This window comes from Callospermophilus lateralis, chromosome 12, assembly GCF_048772815.1.
Source record: "Callospermophilus lateralis isolate mCalLat2 chromosome 12, mCalLat2.hap1, whole genome shotgun sequence".
Lineage (NCBI taxonomy): Eukaryota > Metazoa > Chordata > Mammalia > Rodentia > Sciuridae > Callospermophilus > Callospermophilus lateralis.
The window spans coordinates 71,005,885-71,030,458 of record NC_135316.1 but is presented as its reverse complement, the minus strand read 5'-3'; the positions used below and the strand labels follow the sequence as shown (position 1 = coordinate 71,030,458).

General features: G+C 41.2%; 1 protein-coding gene across 1 annotated transcript in view; it reads right to left on the bottom strand.

Annotated features, from left to right (window-relative positions):
* LOC143411437 (protein associated with UVRAG as autophagy enhancer-like) overlaps positions 1 to 24,098 on the bottom strand; it is a 29,120-nt gene extending 5,022 nt beyond the window's left edge. The window contains exons 1-9 of the mRNA XM_076872219.1: positions 23,526 to 24,098; positions 20,659 to 20,741; positions 19,821 to 20,031; positions 18,410 to 18,511; positions 17,875 to 17,935; positions 16,841 to 16,973; positions 15,850 to 15,995; positions 3,113 to 3,497; positions 2,587 to 2,648 (exon numbers count right to left, since the gene is read on the bottom strand). Of these exons, the coding sequence (XP_076728334.1) occupies positions 2,587 to 2,648; positions 3,113 to 3,497; positions 15,850 to 15,995; positions 16,841 to 16,973; positions 17,875 to 17,935; positions 18,410 to 18,511; positions 19,821 to 20,031; positions 20,659 to 20,741; positions 23,526 to 24,030 (1,688 nt within the window). The 5' untranslated portion in view covers positions 24,031 to 24,098. The remainder of the gene's footprint in view (positions 1 to 2,586; positions 2,649 to 3,112; positions 3,498 to 15,849; positions 15,996 to 16,840; positions 16,974 to 17,874; positions 17,936 to 18,409; positions 18,512 to 19,820; positions 20,032 to 20,658; positions 20,742 to 23,525) is intronic.
* Between the last annotated feature and the right edge of the window lie 476 nt (positions 24,099 to 24,574).

Here is a 24,574-nt window from a genome sequence, read left to right as displayed (position 1 = left end):
AGAAGGCATCACAATACTAGAAGTTAAATTATACTATAGAGCTAGCATAACAAAAACAGCATGGTATTGCACCAAAATGGTACAGAAGAGAAACCCATATAAATACAGTTATCTCATACTAGACAAAGGCACCATAAACATACCTTAGAGAAAAGATAGCCTCTTCAACAAATGGTGCTGGGAAAACTAGAAATCCATATGCAACAAAATGAAATTAGAACCCTATCACTCACACAAATCAAAGTGGACCAGAGACCCTGTGCCTACTCAAAGAATAAGTAGACCCAACTCTATCATGTCAGCTTTGGAACTGAATTCCTCAATAAGACTTCTAAAGTTCAAGAAGCAAAATAAAAAATCAATAAATGGGATGTATAAATCTAAAAAGCTTCTTCACAGCAAAGGAAACAATCAAAAATGTAAACAGAGTGCCTACAGAATGGGAGAAAATCTTTGCCATCTGCACCTTAGATAGAGCATTAAATTCCAGAGTATACAGAGAACTCAAAAAAACATAACACCAAAAAAAAAAAAACCCAAATAATTCAATCAATAAATGGGCAAAGGAACTGAACAGGCACTTCAAAGAAGAAATATGATCAGTCCAAAAATATATGAAAAAATGTTCAACTTGTCTAGCAATGAGAGAAATGCAAATTAAAACTATACTGAGATTCCACCTCACTCCAGTCAGAATGGCAATTATCAAGAATACAAGCAACAATAAATGTTGGTGAGGATGTGGGGGAAAGGTACACTGTTACATTGCTGCTGGAACTGCAAATTGGTGCAACCATTCTGGAAAGCAGTGTGGAGATCCCTCACCAATCTTGGAATGGAACCACCTTTTGACTGAATTATCCCACTCCTCAACATATACACAAAGGACAGTGTGACATGGCCACATCAATGTTTATAGCAGCTCAATTCACAATAGCTAAGCTATGGAACCATTAGCTATGGAACCAATCTAGGTGTCCTTCAACAGATGAATGGGTTAAAAAAAAAAGTAATACACACACACCACTCACACACATAATAGAATATTAATCAGTCATAAAAAAAGAATAAAATTATGGCATTTGCTGGAAAATGGATAGAACTGGAGACTCTCATGCTAAGTGAAATAAGCCAATCTCAAAAAACCAAAGGCTGAATGTTCTCACTGATATGATAACTGGGGGGAGGGAAGAATAGAAGTTCACTGGATTAGACAAAGAAGAATAAAGGGAGGGTGGGGCAATGGAAATAGGAAAGACAGTAGAATCAATCAGATAAAACTTTCCTATGTTCACATATGAACATATGATCAGTGTAACTCCACAACATGTACAAGAATGGAAAGTAATGTTCCATGTATGTATAATATGTCAAAATATACTACACTATCACGTATAGCTAAAAATAAAAATAAATCTCTCATTGAATTCACATCTAAAACTTTACTGACTGGCAGTCCATCCTATGCATGTAGTATCAATTTAAGTACCATCCTGTTACTAAACACCTGCTCGATTTTAAACATGATTTCTTATTTTAAAAACTTCATTTTAGCTAAATCTCTGTTCATATCACAAATTTATCCTTAAGATAATCTTCTAGAAGTAGAGTCAGAGGGCTGTGACCTCGCCCAGGTTTGACAGGACTCCTGCCTCTCCTTCTGGGGAACTGAACAGGCCCCAAGCTCATAGCAGCATTATTCATAAAGCAGCAAAGCAACCCAAGTGTCCTTCAGTGGATGGATATGGGCCCACAGGAATACTGCCCAGCCTTATAAAAGAAGGAAATTCTTTTTTAAAACCTTTATTTTATTTATTTATTTTCATGTGGTGCTGAGGATGGAACCCAGTGCCTCACACATGCTAGCACAGAAGGAAATTCTGACACATGAATCAACATGGATGAATCTTGAGGACATTTTATTATGTGAAATAAGCCACAAAAAGACAAACACTATCAGATTCCACTTGTATGAGAGTAGTCACTGTTCATAGAAACATAAAGTAGAAAGGTATTTTCTAGGGGACAGGGAAGGAAACAGGCAGGTGTGTTGAACATACACGTAATTTCCAGTTTGCAAGAGGAAAAGAGTTCTGCAGATGGACAGTGGTGATGAGAGCACAGCAATGTGAATGGACTGAGCACCACTGAACTGCCTCGAACATGATTAAGATGGTAAATTTGAGGGCTGGGGTTGTGGCTCAGTGTAGAGTCTCACCTAGAATTTGTGAGGCCCTGGGTTTAATCCTCAGCACCACATAAAGATAAATAAATATATTGTGTCCATCTACCACTAAAAGAATATTAAAAAAAAGATGATAAATTTGCGGCCATACATATTGACTACAATTTATTAATAACAACCAAAAAGCCATTAGCTAGAGTTGGTTCACCCTTTTCCTGGCCCATTCTTCTTACTCCACCAGTGACTTAGCAATTCTGAGAGGTGGTCTGCATTCCCAAGGACAGCCATGAGGTAATCACTATGTTAAGAAGCCCTGTGACCTGGGGAGCAAGTTCCCAGAGGCACTCAGAGGATCAGCAGCTGGAGGAGGGAACATGGACTGTCTCAGTCAAGAATCATACCTGGCAGCAAACCTGCAGGTCTTCAACAGCTTCTTGATATGAAAAAGCTGCTCCTGGATGTCCTAAGGTGAGAAACCAAACAGGGAAATTTAAATATTTAAATAATAATCAATAACATTGGCAATGTACACGTCAAAGTGAAATGCTACTTCTCACCACCGTGGATTGGCACCCCTGGAGAAAACAAACCTTTAAAGCAAACAGCCTCTAGAGCTGGGGTTCAGAACTGAATCCACAGATCTACAGAGGGTCCTGGATGGATCCAGGTATTGTGGAGCCTGAAGCTTTACACAACTTTGGGACTTTCTTCAAGAAAAACACAAATTATGTATTAATATAAAGATTTAGTAGGGGCCTTGGAAAGGAGTCTGTGTAAGTGAGGGCCCCAAAGGTAAGCTTCATTTACATCACAGTCCATCTGCCTTTCAGAAGGTCCGCATGGGATTCCATGAAACTAGAGTGAGGTACATTTCCTGCCCTGGGACACTTAGCTGAACTCACTTCCCCTGCAGAGGCAACTGCTCACCTTTACCCTGTCCAGTTCCTTGACTTTCGCATAGAGGTTCTGGCCAATGCTCAGCAGATTGAAAATGGGTTGGTGCCATATGCTATCCAGGAGCTTTTTGGAGAAATTGCTGACGTGGTACTTCCTGAAGTCCCACATCATCAAGATCCGTGCAGGAATGCAGGACTCTGCATACGAGTAGCAGCAGTCACAGAAATACTTCCCCAAATATTCACAGTACCGGAGCCGCTTCACAAACTCTGCCAAGCACATCAGAGACTGAGTGTCACACACCTTAGGCTGGAAATCAACCCAGAGCTGCCCACCACCACCAATTCCTATGCAAGGTTCAAAGACTCCAATGGCTGTTTTTAAGATGGTAAAGTCATACATGACCTCATGACAGCTAGGAAAACACTGGCAGGACTTGGGAATTTACACTGTAGACACTTACAAGTTTTGCTATAGGGGATAGATGTTGGAAAATTGGAACCCTCCCTAAATACTCCTGGGTTTGGAAGATGGATAAAGCAAACTGCAATGCAACAAAAAGAGCACTCCATTTAGGATCTTAAATCTGGCTGGGAGCACGGACTCCGCTTGTCACTAACAGGAAAACCTAAGACAGCTCAGAATCTCTTCAGGCCAACTGTCCTGAAACCACAAAATGCAACTCAGAAATGGATTCAATATCACACACAGGAAGAGTGCTTTGTAAATAGCAAAGCAGTACATACACAATACTAGGAAGCAGCATGCAAAAGAGTTCCCTGACATGTCAGAGAGAAAAATACAAAAATGAACAAAGGATGGGAACAGGTCCTACATGGAGAGCAAAGCAATAACCAAAAGAGACGTAAAAAAAACAATCTTCATAAGAGTCAGGGAAATGCGTATTAAAGCAGTGAGATACTCTGTTCTCCTCCATAGTGTCACACATCTAGACGACTTAGAACAGGTGAGGTGTCTAGGGGCAGGCACTCACCCCGGCTACTGAGGGAATAACCTTTTAGGAGCACACTGCTGGGACATGCTTCAGTGTTACGTGTGTAGCAGTAATCCCAACTCCGTGACTCCATCAGACAAATGCCAACAGGCACATGGACACACACAAAGGTACTCACTAAAGTACTCCAAGGTGGGGACGGGGGAGCAGCAACCAAAGTGTGCATCAAAAGGCAACTCGCTCTGTAAGTGCAGCACTCTCAGTGTAAAGTGCAGTGCTTCAGCATGAAGTGCTATACCCCAGAGGGCGAGGGGGAGGTTGTGGGGAGGCACACCCCGGTTACAGGTAGACATAATATGATGTCAATCTTGTTTTTAAAAATACATACATACATAGTCTAGATGCCACCAAGAGCCAATAGTGAACATTTCTGGAAAGTGGGTGAAAATGATTGGTGCTCTTCACACTTTTTAATTTGCAAACATGAGTCGGCACTATTTTAGGAAACCTCCCTAATAAAATGTATCAATAAATGAAAGGCATAAACATAAAGGTGACAAACATCCTTGCACTTACCACTAGAAGGAAAATGATCCACCTGGAGTCTCCCAGGTACCCCTCCCTCAACACTAGGGTCTAAAATGAGCCAGGTTTGAAAGCTGGATATTTATCACCCTTGGTTTAACTCATGTGCCTTTCTAACTAACGTGCCTGGGGGAGCTGTAATATCACCAGTTGACATATTCAGTGACATACACTGTGGGAATTAATGAAATAATGGTTGGGAAAGCAGCTACTACAGGACCAGTCACTGTAGGTTCTGAATAAGGTTTCCAAAGAATGGCTTGAAACTATACAAGGCCTGAGTGGCCACAGGAGCAACCTTTCTCCAGGACCTCCTCTGGGCCACACACTGCTTAGATATTAGACATATACTATATCAGACTTGAAACCGTGTGAGGTAGGGAATATTATTTCCTATTTCATTGATGAAAACACAAGTAATGGGAGTCAAGTCAAGGCAGGGGCATGCAAGCAGGAAGCAGGCGAGCAGGATTCTAATCCAGGCCTGGGCTGGCAGAGCTCCAGCTATGGCTGTCAAGCCCTGCACCTCCTCTGCTGCACTTGGTGGAGGGAAGGGGAGGAGCTGATGCCTCTGCTTCTGCCCAAATTATCCTCAGGCCCAGGTCACACTCAGCTGATTTTTAAAAGCACACTAACAGCGGGTTCTCACCGTTTGCACTCCTTATGCTCCATAAGGTGCCATGAACGCTGAATTAGCCAACACTGAACCACTGCTCCTGGGGAAGACAGGGCCAGGAACCTACCAGCATCCCCTAATGACGCTTCCAGCAACTGACCAATTTACAACTTTATTTCATGTATATTTCTGTTTAAAAACACCCTAATTAATATATTTTGTTGGTTTATGACATTGAATTCAAAGCCAAAAGCACTATAAAACATATTTTCTCCATAAGAACAGTCATAACCTTATTGTGCTTAGGGACACTATTTAGCACCTCAGCACTATGCTCAGGGGTCATTTTAAACAGTGAAATCACCACCAACAATTAAAAAAAATCAGAAAAATGCTACAAACATGGCAGGAAATAAACTATAAAAGATATCTTTTGGCCTCTAGACTCTACATTCCTGATTAAACTTGGCAAGACTGGAGGAGAAAGAAGGAAACAAGGGGCCAATAAATCTTCCTGATGGAATTCATCTTCCCCTAACATCTAAAACCCCTAACGTCTCAACATCTGTTCACTCATTCATCAAACTTCACTGAATACATACAAGTGTTATGCTACCTATACAGAATAAATTATGCTCGTCTCTTCTGGTTTCCTAAGACCCTTAATTAAAACAGAACAAAGTGTCCTAAACTAGTGGCTCTCCACCCTCAAAGAACATTTGGAAATAGCTGGAGACATTTTTAGTTGTCACTACTGGGGGACTCCTACTGGCAACTGATGCTGTTAAATATCCTACAAGGCACAGGACATCCCCACAACAAAGGCAACAGCACTAACTTAGAGAAATCCTGCTCTAAGCAGAAATTGTTCTTCTGTAAAAAGTTAATGAAGTATTCTAAAACAATGTTGTCCAAATAGAACTTTCTGGAAATGTTTTATATCTGTGCTTTCCAACACAGTAGCCATGTGTTACATATGATAGTTTTTGTATTTTTCATTCATCGCACAAGTTAATTAATCATTTAATTTAATCATAGCCACATGAGCAAGTGGCTATCATATTGAATAGAGAAGTTACAGAATACATCCAACTTAAGAGATAACTAAATGCATGGTATGAAATTCAATTGGAATCCTCATGAAATAATTAGCTATAATTGATATCTTAAGAGCAGCAAATAAAAATGGACTACTAGCAGACAATACTGAATTGTATTTATTTATTTATTTATTTTGGTGTGCTGTTTGTCATCCTCATTTTTAGGATATGCTTAGTAGTAAAGGGTGAAATGTCAGGTTCACAGTGTGAGATTAAAAGTGACTAAGAATGATAACTAAATTCTATGTGAAATTCCGAATTGGTTTATGGAAAAAATAAAGGACAGTGGTAAAAAACCTGAAAAAAAAAATCTATAAAGTCTACAATTAGCGGTATTGCACCAACGCTAATGTCTCAGATTTACTAATTTTACTGTGATTACATAAGATGTAGACATTGGGGGAAGCTCAGAGAAAGGGATTTGGGAACTGACTGTACTATTTTTGCAGTAATACTTTTAAGTCTAAAATTATCTCCGAATACAAAGTTAAAAAAGTTATCCCAAGAGCTAAAGGAAGTTTGCAGGAAAAGCCCAAAATGGTTAACACGTCATGAACAACTACGCCCATAGTTGTTAAGGTCCTGTACAACCTGTGCTCCTGCCGGCCCCTCCAGCATGCACTCTCTCTCTTTCTCACTCTCCAGCCACACAGGGCTTCTTTTCAGCTGCCACACGCACTCTGCACATGATGAGCACCCACCTTTACAGGACAATCCCTTTCTTACAAAACCTCTCACTCCTAGTAGCCCTGCCTCAAGAGCAGATTAAGTTCCCTTGCTGTAATGGAGTTTTACTCAACCACAAAGAAGAATAAAATGGTGTCTTTTGCAGGAAAATGGATGGAACTTGAGACCATTAGGTTAAGGAAAATAAGCCAAACTCAGAAACTCAAGAGTCATTATGTTTTCTTTCATATGTGGAGGCTAAAGAGGAAAAAGGAAAAGAAAGGTGAGGGCTGGGGACATTACTTAAAATCAAAGGGAGGTCAGTAGAGGACAGGAAAGATACTAGGAGGAGGCAGGAAGGGAGAGAAAAGAGAAACACTGGAAAGGAGAAACACTGGGGAATGATATTGGCCAAATTACATTGTTGTATCATGTGCATGTACAAATCCATAACAATGAATCTTACCATTCTGTACAATTAAGAACTGTGAGAAAAAAGTTGCTTGCTATAAACCCCATAATACTTTCACCTTTCTCTTTCCTTACATACAACACCTTTGGTTTTATTTGCATGGTTGATGATTTATGTGGACTCCACAGAGGCAAGACCATGTTTAAAATTCACCACAGTGCCAATTGTGTAGACACACAGCTCCATGTTTAAACAAACTCAGGAAGTTCTTAAGAAGTTAGTGGGATTCACAGTCACACCTCTATAGTTTCTGACTCATGAATCAGATTAATGGAAGATGGTGGCGAAGGGAGTGCATCAACTCCGTGTACCGCGTCACTGTGAGGGAAAATGACGAGTTAGAACGGCTAAATGCTATCTCGTTAGGAATTTCCAGCAAAATTGGGGTGCTCCAAAACCTAGTGAAAGGATTTTCATCGCAGGAGGATCAGATTCGGGGGCTCAAATGCGAGCGATCTGTCCGCACGGAGGGTCACGCTGCTTATTCAGCAGATTGCCCCGCGGCTAGAGTCTGCGGCGCGCGCAGGGAAACGACGAGCTAGCAGCACAGAGACGCAGTGCTGCTGATTCTGTGGGCTCCTGCCAGCTGTGCATTTGCTGTGCTCGGAGCTGAATTCTGGGTTTGAGACGGGGAAAGGAAACGGTCCAGTTCGGTTCTCCACACAGGTCAGACCACAGAGGAAGCCAGCGGCCACCATCTTGGAGAGCTGACGTCACCATCCTTGTTTTCTACTGATCGCAGCTCTTTCAGCTATAGAACAGGTAATTTCAGGCTGACATTTGTCTGCGTCTCGCAGACAAATTGCTCAGACTTAGTGTTAAATAACCCTCGGAAACTGCTTCTTGGAGCCTGCTCCTATCGGAACACGCACCGAGCCCGGAACAGCCGAGTTCCGGCTCCCAGAGCTGCTCTGGCCCAGGGCTATAGAACCCGCGAAAACTGCTCCTTGGAGCCTGCTCCTGTTAGAGCATGCACCAAGCCCGGAGAGGCCGAATTCTGGCTCCCAGAACTGCTCTGGCCCAGGGATAAAGAACCCGCAGAAACTGCTTCTCAGGCCGGGTCCTGCTGAATACTGTGGAGGCCAGAGGGGCAGAGCAGAGCTGCCGCCCGCGTCCAGAACAGGCCCAGCGAACCGCCAGCGTGGCAGTCACGTCACCCCATTTGGAGTAGGGGCAGAGCAGAGCCGCCGCCCGAGCCTGCAAGGTAGACAGACCTGCGACCGACCGGCGGAACAGGCCCAGCGGTCTACTGGTGAGGTAGACACGTCACACCAATTGGAGGAGGGGCAGAGCAGAGCCGCCTCCCGAGCCCAGAACAGGCCCAGCGGCCCGCCGGCGTGGCAGTCACGTCACCCAAATTGGAGTAGGGGCAGAGCAGAGCTGCCACCCGTGCCTGCAAGGTAGGAAGACCTGCGACCGACTGGCGGATCAGGCCCAGCGGCCTGCTGGTGTGGTAGACACGTCACCACAATTGGAGTAGGGACAGAGCAGAGCCTTCGCCCGCGGCCGGAGCAGGCCCAGCGGCCCGACAGCATGGTAGTCACGACACCCCAATTGGAGTAGGGGCAGAGCAGATCCATCACCCGTGCCCACAAGGTAGGCAGGCCTGTGACCGACTGGCGGAACAGGCCCAGCGGCCTGCCGACGTGGTAGACACGTCACACCAATTGGGGGAGGGGCAGAGCAGAGCCGCCTCCCGAGCCCGGAACAGGCCCAGCGGCCCGCCAGGGTGGCAGTCACGTCACCCCATTTGGAGCACGGGCAGAGCAGAGCCACAGCCCGCGCCCAGAACAGGCCCAGTGACCTACCAGCGTGGTAGTCACGACACCCCAATTGGAGTAGGGGCAGAGCAGAGCCGCCGCCCGCGCCTGCAAGGTAGGCAGACCTGCGACCGACCGGCAGAACAGGCCCAGGGGTTCGCCGGCATGGTAGACACGTCACACCAATTGGAGGAGGGGCAGAGCAGAACCGCTGTCCGCGCCTCCAAGGTAGGCAGACCTGCGACCGGCAGAACAGTCCCAGCGGCCCACCAGCGTGGTAAACAGATCACCCCAATTGGAGGAGGAGCAGAGCCGCCGCCCACCCCTGCAAGGGAGACTTTTCAACTATACAAGAGCAATATAAATATATAGGGGGAAAATTTCAAAAACACAACAGTTTCACCAAGCAGAAAGAAACACGAGCAATATGAAAAGACAAGGAAAGAAAGGACCATAAGCAATGCAGGTCAACTCAACTTTAGAAGAGGTAATAGCTGCAGTAGATGGAATGTCAGATAAGGAATTCAGGATATACATGCTGCAGATGATCTGGAGTCTCAAGGAAGACATTAGACAGCAAAATCAGACAATGAAAGATCACTTCGACCACTTCGACAATGTATTACAGAAACAAATCCAAGAAGCAAAAGATCAACTATACAGGGAGATAGAGGTAATAAAAAACAAACAAACAGAAATCCTAGAAATGCAGGAAGCAATAAACCAACTTAAAAACTCAATTGAGAATACTACCGGCAGAGTAAACACTTAGAAGACAGAACATCAGACAATGAAGACAAAGTATTTCAACTTGAAAAGAACATAGACAGCTCAGCAAGACTGTTAAGAAATCATGAGCAGAACATCCAAGAAATATGAGATAATATTAAGAGACCAAACTTAAGAGTCATTGGGATACAGGAAGGTATAGAGGTCCAATCCAAAGGAATGAGCAATCTATTCAATGAAATAATACGAGAAAACTTCCCAGACTTGAAGAATGAGACAGAATCCCAAATCCTAGAAGCCTACAGGACGCCGAATGTGCAAAATCATAAGAGATCCACACCTAGACACATTATAATGAAGATGCCCAACATACAGAATAAGGAGAGAATTTTAAAAGCTACAAGAGAAAGGAAGCAGATTACATTTAGGGGTAAACCAATCAGGATAACAGCTGATCTTTCAACACAGACTCTGAAAGCTAGAAGATCCTGGAATAACATATTTCAAACACTGAAAGAAAATGGGTTCCAACCAAGAATCGTGTATCCAGCGAAATTAAGCTTCAGGATGGAAGATGAAATTAAAACCTTCCACGATAAACAAAAGTTAAAAGAATTTGCAGCTAGAAAACCATGTCTTCAAAACATCCTCGGCAAAACATTACAGGAAGAGGAAATGGAAAATAACAATGAAAACCAACAGTGGGAGGTAGGAAGTAAAGGGGGGAAAAATAATCAAAAAGGAAAACAAACCATGTTTAGTAACATAAATAAACAAATATGGCTGGAAGAACAACCCATATCTCAATAATAACCCTAAATGTTAATGGCTTAAACTCACCAATCAAGAGACACAGGCTAGTAGAATGGATCACAAAACAAGACCCAACAATATGCTGCCTACAGGAGATGCATTTGATAGGAAAAGACATACATAGACTGAAGGTGAAAGGTTGGGAAAAATCATATCACTCATATGGACTTCGGAAACAAGCAGGAGTGTCTTTATACTCATATCAAATAAAATAGATTTCAAGCCAAAGTTAATCAAAAGGGATAAAGAGGGACACTACATACTGCTCAAGGGAACCATACACCAACAAGACATAACAATCATAAATATATATGCCCCAAACAATGGTGCAGCTATGTTCATCAAGCAAACTCTTCTCAAGTTTAAGAGTCTAATAGACCACCATACAATAATCATGGGAGACTTCAACACACCTCTCTCACCACTGGACAGATCTTCCAAACAAAAGTTGAATAAGGAAACTATAGAACTCAATAACACAATTAATAACCTAGACTTAATTGATATATATAGAATATACCACCCAATATCAAGGAGTTACACTTTTTTCTCAGCAGCACATGGATCCTTCTCAAAAATAGATCATATATTATGTCACAGGGCAACTCTTAGACAATATAAAGGAGCAGAGATGCATCGTATCTGATCATAATGAAATGAAACTGAAAATCAACGATAAAAGAAGTAAGGAAAAATCATGCATCACTTGGAGAATGAACAATAGGTTACTGAATGATAAATGGGTTATAGAAGACATCAAGGAGGAAATTAAAAAATTCTTAGAGATAAATGAAAACACAGACACAACATATCGGAATCTATGGGACACACTGAAAGCAGTTCTAAGAGGAAAATTCATTGCTTGGAGTTCATTCCTTAAAAAAAGAAAATACCAACAAATAAATGATCTCATACTTCATCTCAAAATCCTAGAAAAAGAAGAGCAAAACAATAGCAAAAGAAGTAGAAGGCAAGAAATAATTAAAATCAGAGCTGAAATTAATGAAATCGAAACAAAAGAAACAATTGAAAAGATTGACAAAACTAAAAGTTGGTTCTTTGAAAAAATAAATAAAATCGACAGACCCTTAGCCATGCTAATGAAGAGAAGAAGAGAGAGAAATCAAATTACTAGCATATGGGATGAAAAAGGCAATATCACAACAGACACTTCAGAAATACAGAAGATAATCAGAAACTATTTTGAATCCTTATACTCCAATAAAATAGAAGATAGTGAAGGCATCGATACATTTCTTAAGTCATATGACCTGCCCAGATTGAGTCAGGAGGATATTGACAACCTAAACAGACCAATATCAATTGAGGAAATAGAAGAAACCATCAAAAGACTACCAACTAAGAAAAGCCCAGGACCGGATGGGTATACAGCAGAGTTTTACAAAACCTTTAAAGAGGAACTAATACCAATACTTTTCAAGCTATTTCAGGAAATAGAAAAAGAGGGAGAACTTCCAAATTCATTCTACGAGGCCAACATCACCCTGATTCCTAAACCAGACAAAGACACTTCAAAGAAAGAAAACTACAGACCAATATCTCTAATGAACCTAGATGCAAAAATCCTCAATAAAATTCTGGCGAATCGGATTCAAAAACATATCAAAAAAATTGTGCACCATGATCAAGTAGGATTCATCCCTGGGATGCAAGGCTGGTTCAATATACGGAAATCAATAAATGTTATTCACCACATCAATAGACTTAAAGATAAGAACCATATGATCATCTCGATAGATGCAGAAAAAGCATTCGAAAAATTACAGCATCCCTTTATGTTCAAAACTCTAGAAAAACTAGGGATAACAGGAACATACCTCAATATTGTAAAAGCAACCTATGCTAAGCCTCAGGCTAGCATCATTCTGAATGGAGAAAAATTGAAGGCATTCCCTCTAAAATCTGGAACAAGACAGGGATGCCCTCTCTCACCACTTCTGTTCAAAACAGTTCTTGAAACACTGGCCAGAGCAATTAGACAGACGAAAGAAATTAAAGGCATAAAAATAGGAAAAGAAGAACTTAAATTATCACTATTTGCAGATGACATGATTCTACACCTAGCAGACCCAAAAGGGTCTACAAAGAAACTATTAGAGTTAATAAATGAATTCAGCAAAGTGGCAGGCTATAAAATCAACACGCATAAATCAAAGGCATTCCTGTATATCAGCGACAAATCCTCTGAAATGGAAATGAGGACAACCACTCCATTCACAATAGCCTCAAAAAAAAATAAAATAAAATACTTGGGAATCAACCTAACAAAAGAGGTGAAAGACTTATACAATGAAAACTACAGAACCCTAAAGAGAGAAATAGAAGAAGATCTTACAAGATGGAAAAATATACCCTGTTCATGGATAGGCAGAACTAACATCATCAAAATGGCGATATTACCAAAAGTTCTCTATAGGTTTAATGCAATGCCATTCAAAATCCCAACGGCATTTCTTGTAGAAATAGATAAAGCAATCATGAAATTCATATGGAAAAATAAAAGACCCAGAATAGCAAAAGCAACTCTAAGCAGGAAGTGTGAATCAGGCGGTATAGCTATACCAGACCTCAAACTATACTACAGAGCAATAGTAACAAAAACAGCATGGTACTGGTACCAAAACAGGCGGGTGGACCAATGGTACAGAATAGAGGACACAGAAACCAATCCACAAAACTACAACTATCTTATAGTTGATAAAGGGGCTAAAAACATGAAATGGAGGAAGGATAGCATCTTCAACAAATGGTGCTGGGAAAACTGGAAATCCATATGCAACAAAATGAAACTGAATCTCTTTCTCTCGCCATGCACAAAAGTTAACTCAAAATGGATCAAGGAGCTTGATATCAATCAGAGACATGGTGTCTGATAGAAGAAAAAGTTGGCTACGATCTACATACAGTGGGGTCGGGCTCCAAATTCCTCAATAGGACACCCATAGCACAAGAGTTAATAACTAGAATCAACAAATGACTTACTCAAACTAAAAAGTTTTTTCTCAGCAAAAGAAACAATAAGAGAGGTAAATAGGGAGCCTACATCCTGGGAACAAATCTTTACTCCTCACACTTCAGATAGAGCCCTAATATCCAGAGTATACAAAGAACTCAAAAAATTAAACAATGAGAAAACAAATAACCCAATCAACAAATGGGCCAAGGACCTGAACAGACACTTCTCAGAGGAGGACATACAATCAATCAACAAGTACATGAAAAAATGCTCACCATCTCTAGCAGTCAGAGAAATGCAAATCAAAACCACCCTAAGATACCATCTCACTCCAGTAAGATTGGCAGCCATTAGGAAGTCAAACAACAACAAGTGCTGGTGAGGATATGGGGAAAAGGGTACACTTGTACATTGCTGGTGGGACTGCAAATTGGTGCTGCCAATTTGGAAAGCAGTATGGAGATTTCTTGGAAAGCTGGGAATGGAACCACCATTTGACCCACCTATTCCCCTTCTCTGTCTATTCCCTAAAGACCTAAAAAGAGCATGCTACAGGGACACTGCTACATCGATGTTCATAGCAGCACAATTCACAATAGCAAGACTGTGGAACCAACCTAGATGCCTTTCAATAGACGAATGGATAAAAAAAAATGTGGCATTTATACACAATGGAGTATTTCTCTGCATTAAAAAATGATAAAATCATAGAATTTGCAGGGAAATGGATGGCATTAGAGCAGATTATGCTAAGTGAAGCTAGCCAATCCCTAAAAAACAAATGCCAAATGTTTTCTTTGATATAAGGGGAGTAACTAAGAACAGAGTTGGGAGGAAGAGCATGAGAAGATTAACATTAAACAGGGACAAGAGGTGGGAGGGAAAAGGAGAGAGAAGGGAAATTGCATGGAATTGGAAGGAGACCCTCATGGTTATACAAAATTACATACAAGAAGAAGTGAGGGGAAAGGGGAAAAAAAAAACAAGGGGGAGAAATGAATCATAGTAGAGGGGGTAGAGAGAGAAGAGGGGAGGGGAGGGGAGGGGATGGGGGATAGTAGAGGATAGGAAAGGCAGCAGAATACAACAGACACTAGTATAGCAATATGTAAAACAGTGGATGTGTAACCGATGTGGGTAAAAATGGGAGTTCATAACCCACTTGAATCAAAAGTGTGAAATATGATATGTCAAGAACTATGTAATGTTTTGAACAACCAAAAATAAAAATTAAGAAAAATGTCTATTCTTTAATCCTTCTCTATAAACTGTCATATAATCTCAGAACAAATTACAATTAAACTACTGCTAGTCTCTCTGTGTGTGTGCATTCACATGAATGCATGGTTTATTTACTTTTCTGCATCATTTTAGATTTTAAGTCTTTTCTGACTTTTGCTATTTCTAAAAGAATGAGAATGTTTTTATTGATATTCTGCTACATTTATCAATTATAGGAGTGCTCTTCAAAATTGAATTTTCCCTTTTGAAAATGTATTAGTTTTCAGTACACACTACCGGCATGGGATATATGGAATGATCCAATCTTTTCAAATTGTAATATCTGATTTTTTAGTTCCATTATTAACCACTTTAAAATTGCCTTAATTGCATATTTAATTTTTAGTTGCTATGGAATACTTACAGTTAAGGATGCATAGTCACATTCTCAGTTTGTTAGAGCCCCCAAAAGCCCATGATAAACAACGTGTCAGAAAAACTAAGCTAGAAAAATATGCACAACATTCCTGTTCCAAATTTCCCTGTGTCCCTGAGCATACTCTTTTTTCCTTCCTCTACCTCAATAAAGAATTGGTGGAGCCAAGCATACTGGCACATGCCTATAATCCCAGTGACCAAGGAGGCTGAGGCAGGAAGGCCAGCCTCAGCAACCTAGTGAGGCCCTAAGCAAATTAATGAGACCCTGTCTCAAAATAAAAAATAAAAAGAGCTAGGGATGTGGCTCAGTGGCTAAGTGCCCCAAATGTAATCCCTGGTATCAAAAGAAGAAAAAAGAATAAAGAATCAGTAGGTTCCATCACAACCTGTTTTCTTTCAATGGACTGGGATCCTTTGAAAGGATCCTATACTTACTTGAGTGGTGGATGAAGATCAAGTATGATCTGAAATCTAGGGGGAGCCCAGTCTTCAGTCCCTCTGACACTAGACTTAAATTGAATGTCCTGTACTATATCCACACTGGATTCAAAGTCTTTTCGGACATTTTCTTCATTTGCAACCTGCATATCACATAAGAGGATTTAGGGAAACCATAAATATTTTAAGAGTTTAAATAAAGAGCATTCAAATGTGTTTTCTATATTAAAATGTATCATGAAAATTAAAACTGTTTTTACCTGAACCATGGCAAGGGCCCTCCACCTCACCCCCCTCCCCCAACAGCTCCCATGAAGCTCACTTTTCTTAGTAGTATTTTTAGTTTGTTTCTAGACTTTGAATTTTCAGCAAGTAGGTCATTTTGACCTGGAAAATTTTTCAGAAGACTCCCTCTGTCAGTCAACAGACTGGGAAGCAGTGCCTATGAGCACCGTCCTGTGGTGTGTCTCCCTAGAAACAGCTCTGTTCAGATGCTCCTGGACTAATACTTGCCCATCAGCCTTCCCAGTTTCCCTGATAAAATTAAACTCTCCCTCCCCAACACTTCCAGAGTGTTTTCTCCCCACTCTTATTTTAGCCTTTGTCACAAGTCCTCCACCCCCACCCAGCTGCATGCTCAGAGGGTGCTATGTGCTACAAAGAAACCAGCCTGTACTTTCAAATGAGGCAGCTAGGGCATGACTCCTGCTTGACCACTGACCAGCCCAGATGAGGTCTAGGCCCAGCATTTTAAAATAACAAAGATAAGAGGATTCTCCTGATGAGATACATGGGATTAAAATGTGACTCACAAAGCACAGTCCCTGATACACAATAAGCACTCAATACATGCTGGTTTCATCTTTGGTTTCAAGTCTCCCCCATGGGGGATACCATACAAGAAAGCATAAATATTGGAAGTGAATGGGCTAGGAAAACAGAGAATTTAGGAACTTTTGATTCAAGGTCAATTTATTTTAATACTTACTCCTGAATCACTTGCATTCAGGGAATCTGCCAGCTGATACTTAACTGCTGACGATACCCAGCACTTCTGGAATACTTGGTACAACTCTTTGGCTAACAACTCAGGAGAAGTGAAGTCTGCCTCATGAGAAACACTGAAACATAAGAGATGTAAAAATTGGAAAACTATATACATGAGGCATGGGCTCAGACTCTTCCTCAGGTTTCCAACTGTTCTTTCTACCCGCAACTCAGAGGAGGTTGTTGAGTGAAACCAGTATCAGTCACTGGCTGGTATCTTAAGCAATACAGTTCGTTCATAGTATTCTAAGACTTGAAGGTGAAAAAAGCACTAACTTTCAAGTCATAAGGCCAGAGCACAAGTCCTACTTCTGCTATGTAACAGCACTGTAACCTGAGGCACATCCTATATGGGCCTTAATTTCTAGGTCTATAAAATGAAGTTTAAAAATAAATACACACATGGAAACTTGACAGGCCTGCTCATAAGGATTAAATGAGAATGTTTACAAAAACCTTTTAGGTGGTACAAAGCCTTTGGGGCTGCTATGACTTGAATATATAGAGCATTCTCCAAAGGCCCATATGTTAAGGGCTTGGTCCCCAGGGTGGCGCTATTATCTGGAGGCATGGAACTTTTGGGAGGTAAGGCCTAGTGAGAGGTTCTTAGGTCACTGGAGGTGTGCCCTCAGAAGGGAGTGGGACCCTGCTTCCTGGCTTAAGATGTGAATGTTCTCTCTGACATACACTTCCACCATGTTGTCCCTCTAACCATCATCCTCGCCAGAGGACTGTGCAGCTACCATGCCTTTGAACCTCTCAAATTGTAAGCTAAATAAAACTTTTCTAAGTTAGTTGACTTGGTTATTGTTATAGTAACACAAAGCCCCTAATTGGGGTAGGGGAGAGGGCTGACTGACTGATTTAGGTGGTAATCCCCATCTTAGAGCTGGCTCAACCCTTTTCGAGACCTAACGTCCACAGTACCTCCAAGGTACCCACCCAGGGGCCTAAGTGCACATGGAGGACAATTACCTCTTACAGGACCTGTAGGAACAGCTACAAGTTTCTCTGATATCATTAAACTCTCCAACTTCTGTGGGAAAATAAAAGAAAGAGTAGTGAGATCTTTCAGTCTATTTCACTTAATCATAGTCAATTTTGTAAGAACATGAAAAGAGCTCCCTTCCTCTCAGAAAGAACCAATTATTCCACGTCTCCATGCCTTAGGTTCTTCTTTCATTAGAAACTATGAGGCTCCAGCCAAAAGGTCATAGAGAGAATTTCATCTGAAATTTCACCAGAATATAATTGAGAGATCAAACAGATATTTGGTCCTAATGAATATCTGCTTTTTCATTCAGTTCTACAAGTGACATGAGAGATTAGCTAGCAAGACATGTCAAGCAAAAAAAAATAACTTTTTAATATCAGACACATAATTTGATCTTGATAGACATTTCTTTGCATGCCACTAAAATGGGGTACTGTGTGTATTAGATGTTAGTAAGTGTGTGAAGAGGGGTGTGGGGAGGCAGCCAGTCAGAGCCAACAAGAATCCAAATCTTACCTACAATAACAAACTCATCAAGGTTGCATCTGCAGGCCTCTTTCACCACATTATAGTGAGAAGATGTTTCGACCTTCGGGCTGACCTGTAACACAGCACAACCTAGAGAAAGAAGGCAAGGGGGATTTCACCATCAGAAGAAAAAGAAAGGTTGGGGATGTAGCTCAGTGGTAGAGAACTTTCCTAGTATAAGCAAGGCCCTTTGTTCAACCCCCTGCACTACAAAAAAAAAAAAAAAAAAAGTGCAACCTGTAACACCCAATTTAACAGAAACTAGAAAATGAAAGGGCTAAGAGAAGAGATTACTTTAATATTTTGTTAAATTTAATTCTAGGAACAGAAATTGAAAAAAGCTATTTTTTTTTCTTGCATTCAGTACAATTAAGTGAAATAGACTGATAGGAATGTGGGGGTTCCTAATAGTCATCTGCCTACTTTTGAGTATGTTTGAAATATTCCTTAATATAAGGTTTTAAAAAAATGAAAGAGAATTAAAAACTGTCAGTTTCACAGTAAGGCAAACAAATTAGGAGAGGAGTCTGAGGCAGGAGTATCACAAGTTCAAAGCCAGCCTCAACAATTTAGCAGGACCCTAAGCAACTCAGTGAGACCCTGTCTCAAAATAAAGTATAAAAAAAGGGCTAGGGATGTGGCTTGGTGGTTAAGCACCCTTAGGGTGAATCCCCAGTATCCAAAACAACAACAACAACAAAATCTGCCAGGAAGCAAATATAGGGAAAAAAAATAGGAATGAAGAAGGCAGAATTCAAATTTAGGAAATGCTATGAAAGTAGCAAATGCTCACATCAGTTGCCAGCTTTGGTGCCCTCTCTTCCTGGGAGAACTCCTGGCCCCAACAAGAGGCAAATGCTCCTACTTGGAGGCCCACTGTGCTGAGTCCTCCCTTCTGCCTTAGCATGTGAGCTCCCGCAGGGAAACACAGCACCCTGTGTACAGCTCACCCTCAGCATCCGCCAAGCACATCACAAGCTCACTGTGTGCTCAATGAAGGACAGAGATACTTGGAAAAGGGACAAGTATATAGAAAAGGCTAGGACATCTTTGTGTGTGTGTGTGTGTGTAAAAAAGGAAGATGACAACTACAAAGGGCATCAGCCACTGGGGGGAAAAATGTAGAAAGAAGTCTGAGAAAAAAACAAAATAGGGCTGAGGGTATAGCTCAGTTGGTAGAGTGCTTGCCTTGCATGCAGAAGGCCCTAGGTTTGATCCCCAGTACAAAAAAAAAAAAAAAAAAAAACCAATCCCAAGGAAAAATGGCAATGATGTAAGGCTTACATAGTGTACTCAAGAAATTTTGGACAAAAGGTTGAGAAGAGAAGGTTTCAGAAGAGAAGGGAGAAGAAGTGTATGGAGAACACAGTATCAAGTTTCTCACATCTGCCCAACTTGCCTTCATAGCCACTGTCAGAGGAAGTGGAAGACCCAGATTCTTGCTTTGGGTTAGTATAAATGGTCATTTCAGAGTCACCTTGGTCACTCCCAAGGGACCCACTGGCTTCTTGTATGCTCCAGCTCTCTGCCTGCTGTTGACTCACGATGTCACACTTCATTTTCTCCATAGCTGATATAATCATATCAGCAACATGAAAGTAGGCATTCTCCTGCAGAGATAAAAAATCAATGAAAACATTCACAAGAAAAATCAACATTTTTTAATGGAGGGTATATTAGATTTGAAAAATCAAAAAGCTCCATTGAAATGAAGTTAATGTAGATAGTGTTATTTAACTAGGTGTTTATAGGTCATCTATGGCCTATAAACCATCATCTAGAGACATAGATTTACTCCACAATAGTCAACAGATGACACAAGTTGAATTTGTTCTGATACAAAACCCTATTGTTGGTAGTGTCCCCACAACTGACATTATTCATCAAGCATGGAAATTTTCCCAGCTGAGCAGACCCTGCCTCTATACCTCTGCTAAGCACTCCTGGCATCCTCTACCTATCAAACACTGAAATGAAACCTATTTGCTATGCCTCATCCATGTAGAGTTTCCAGATTTAAATCAGAACAGCACTATTTAATGGACTAAGACTCTGGGTGGTCAGGAAGAAGCAGAAGGACTGGGGCTGTAGCCCAGCAGTAGAGCACTTGCCTAGGCACCAGTTTCCACCCACAGCACCACATAAAAATAAACAAAATAAAGGTATGCTGCCCATCTCCAACTACAAAAGTAAATAAATAAATAAGTAAATAAACAGAAGAAGAAGACAGCATTCACCTTTTCTATGTCAACAGGTAACACGAATGCCTCTGGTAAGACGGAATTCAAAGAAATGGCTCTTCTCCTGATTTGAACAGCACCTGCAATATAGCAAGCCATTAAAAAAGGAGAAAACGAAGTTCAAAGAAGCTAAGAAAACAAAACAATCCTAGGGTTTAGGTTTTAAGTACTGTAGATAGATAGATAGATAGATAGATAGATAGATAGATAGATAAAATATCACCTAGTACAATTGTAGAATAAATGGGGATGGCAGCATAAGAACTCTTCTGATGGTAGGACTTGCGGATATTGCCTTAATGGGAGGCAACTGGAGTCACTGATAGAATCCTCAGAGACAGCACAGGAGAATGCCTGGAGTGCAGAACAATGAGAAAAGAGGGTAGAAAGAGGAGAGGAGACACAAGGTGGAGAAAGTGAGGAGAAACACTCCAGAAGCAGGTTATGAGAATTATGGGTTCACATCTTTGACTTATTGTAATTGACCCTAAACTTCCTGTTACATACACCAAATCATCTGAAAAAGATCAGCATTGCTTCTCTAAAATAGTCTTCCTCCAGGTAAAACCAAGAAGAAAGTGCAGAAGTTACCTTCTGCTGAATCATCCGTTCCTGCACCCTTAGCCACTCCATTCCTGGCAATGACCACCTCAAACAAGCATCATTTCTGTCATGTACTTTCTTCCTGCATCATTGAAAGCAAACATTTCTGAGAGAGCCACAAGTGTTGAGTGTCCTACCAACCTGCTAAATTAGAACAAAAGGCTGCAAATATCCTGCTAATTATGCACTTCCACAGATGACAAACAGAGGCAAGCAGGAACACTCAAACAACTTTCTTCATGTTCAAGAAAGAGGCCGGTGCATGGGTGGGGCCTTTGGGCTTTGGAAGGCCATCTGGGGCTGGTGAACTTTTTTGGTGAAGGACCAGGTAAATGAATGTATAGGGTTTGAGAGCTATAAGATATCTGTGGCACTGTAAAAAGAAAGCAGCTATTGACCAAACAACTTTTTTGTTTTTGTTTTTGTTTTTTGTTTTTTTTTTTTTAAATAAAAACAGGAAGCTAGCAGGGCACGACTGTGCACAGGTATAATCCCAGTGACTTGGGAGGGTGAGTGAGGAGTATCACAAGTTCAAGGCCAGCCTCAGCAAATAAGTGAGGCTCTAAACAACTTTTCAAGACCCTGTCCAAACTAGAAACTAAAAGGGGTTGCAAATATAGCTCAGTGGTTGAGTGCACCTGGGTTCAATCCCTAGGAGGAGGAGGAAGAAGAAGAATTAGAATTAGAATTAGAATTAGAATTAGAATTAGAAGAAGAAGAAGAAGAAGAAGAAGAAGAAGAAGAAGAAGAAGAAGAAGAATTAGAAGAATTGAAGAAGAAGAAGAAGAATTGAAGAAGGAGGAGGTGGGGGGAAGCTGCAGCAGAATTTAGCCCACAGGCCACAGGTGCAGTCCCCACATATAGAGGCAGCAGCACAGAGAAGAATCAGACAGAGTGGATTCCAGTTCCAGCTCTCTATTCACTAGCTATGCCTCAGCCATGCATTTCCTCATCCCTTAAACTGGGATTAACACCTATTAGAACATTAAGAAGAAAAAAATGTGAAGGTGTCTGTACATGTGCAGATCTTGTGCAAATAAAATAAAGTGGGGGATTGTTTCCTATAGCCTCAGGAAATGCTCAGGTATTTCCTGGAAAGAGAAAACTCCCTTGCTGTTATTTGAGATGCACTGGTCCTAAGAATGACCATGTCCTGGTGATGGATGCTTGTTTTCCTCCTTGCTGCCCAATACTAAATGGAGTTAAGAACCAGGTCATCTGGATTTCTCCTTCTTAGTTCCAGAGAATTAAACCCTTTACCAAGTTTAAGAGACTCTAAAAGCACTGAATGGTTTTTAGAGTCACTGGGAAGAATTGCTGGACAAAAGCAATGTTTGAACAAAAGGGATTGTAGCATCTCCGTTTTTCTCAGGAGAAAGACAAGAATCAAGATAATTTTAAGTTGTAAAACTACCTTGTGTAGAAGGATGCAACAAATGGTTTGGGGCAGGAGTATACTAGGCCCTAAAGATTTTCTTCAGTCAGTTATACTTTGTAATTTGTCACTGTGATGTTTTGGGGAGAAAAGGCTTGCCTCCATAAGATGCTATATCAGCAACCTAAACTCTTACTTTGCAATCCCAAATCTGCAAATCTCTATCCTGAGAACTATCCAGGAAGGTGGGCAAAAGATAGAAAAAAGGCCTGTAATGAGAATATTTTGTTCAAATTTGATTTTCATCTCAAAACTAGACATTGAAAAACTATCCAAAGTCTATTCTTAAGTTATGAGTTATGTGTTAAATATCGTCACCATCTTTGATTTTTCCAACATTTCCAATAGAACAAATAAACCCCGACTCTTGAGAAAGGTGGAAAATGGGTTCCTGTTAGGGAGAAATACACAAACAGGCAAGCAGGCAGCAGGCAGACAAACAGGATTTAAAATTATTTTGAAGGAAAATCCCCCACTGACTATTTGCACTAGAGTTCTAATAGAAACATAAGGCCAAGCATGAACATAATATAATGAATATTTAAAAATAAAATAAGCACTCCACGCTGAGTTGAGAGTACAGTTGACTTGCAGACAATTTAATAAGCTGCAAATGACTAAGAAGAAAGCAAATACTTGATCCTACTGTTGTGACCATGCAGGTGACTATGCTGGTGATAATGTCAAAAAAGCTAATGCACCAGCTTCTGGTCAAAGTGGAAGCCCATGAGCTTTTTTCTTATAAGGAAGACATCAGACAGACTTTTGACCCAGACGAAGCAAGCATGTGAGCAGATGGGAATAAGGGAAGTCACTGACTAAATACCTTCATCAGCAGAAGCAGTCAAGTGGGAAGACTCAAAAACATCACTGTCAGTTTCAGGACACGGGGAAGAGGCCAAAATCTCAGGGCTTTTGAGCAGAGACACTTGCTGAGAAGGTGCTGGGAACAACTCTGGCTCTTCTGTGGAGGTGAAGAAGTGACTGTTCTTTTCACCTGAACCCTTGGAGACCACAGTATTCTCAGACAATGAGGTCTCTGCCACGGGACCCCCAAGAGATGATGGTGAAGGGCCCAAGGCGGAGGCAGCATCCATCACAAAGTGGTTCCCCCTAGTCCCCACTTTTGGCACCTGGAGGGGTAAATCTGGCATTTGTTGCTGCACACACAGGGGGTTAATCCAGGCAGCTTTGTGCCTCGTGACCCTGATGTCTACTTGGCAAGGAGGGTGGTCAGTGTCCAGGAGACTGGGTGAGCTGCCAGTGTCGTGACTGATCCCTTCCCAGAGGTCCGCAGGAGAATCCCGCCGGCCTACTGACTGTGACACCATCCTTCCAGGCTTGGAGCTGGTGTGAATCAGTTCAGATCAGACAGGAGTTCTCTGATGGCTGTGGTACGCCCTGATCAGGTCTCTGAACTCACCACATGGCCAGCTGGAGGTCTGAAGAGCTCGCCTGCAATGAGCAAGAATCATTCAAGGTAAGTAAGAGTTTGATCAGTTTTGATTTCATTTATTGTAAGGAGACAAAAGCCAAAAATTTAAATTTGTGCCTTGCTCTATACAACAAGGTAAATTCCTCTTGTATTTATAAGTCAAAAATAAGTACTAAAAAAATCAGCCATAAAATTCATAGCAAACCTGTAAGGCTTGACACTGGTTTGCAAAAATTTTGTAAACCATAAAAATAACTGAAGCAGCAACAAAGATCAACCCAAAAAAGTGTAAAAATAAACTCCATATCAAAATTATTCCCGTAACAAAAATAAGAAAACTACTGTTCACTTTTTTTCTTCAGTACTGGGGATTAAGCTCAAGGGCACTGAGCCACTGAGGCACATCCCCAACCCTATTTTGTATTTTATTTAGAGACAGG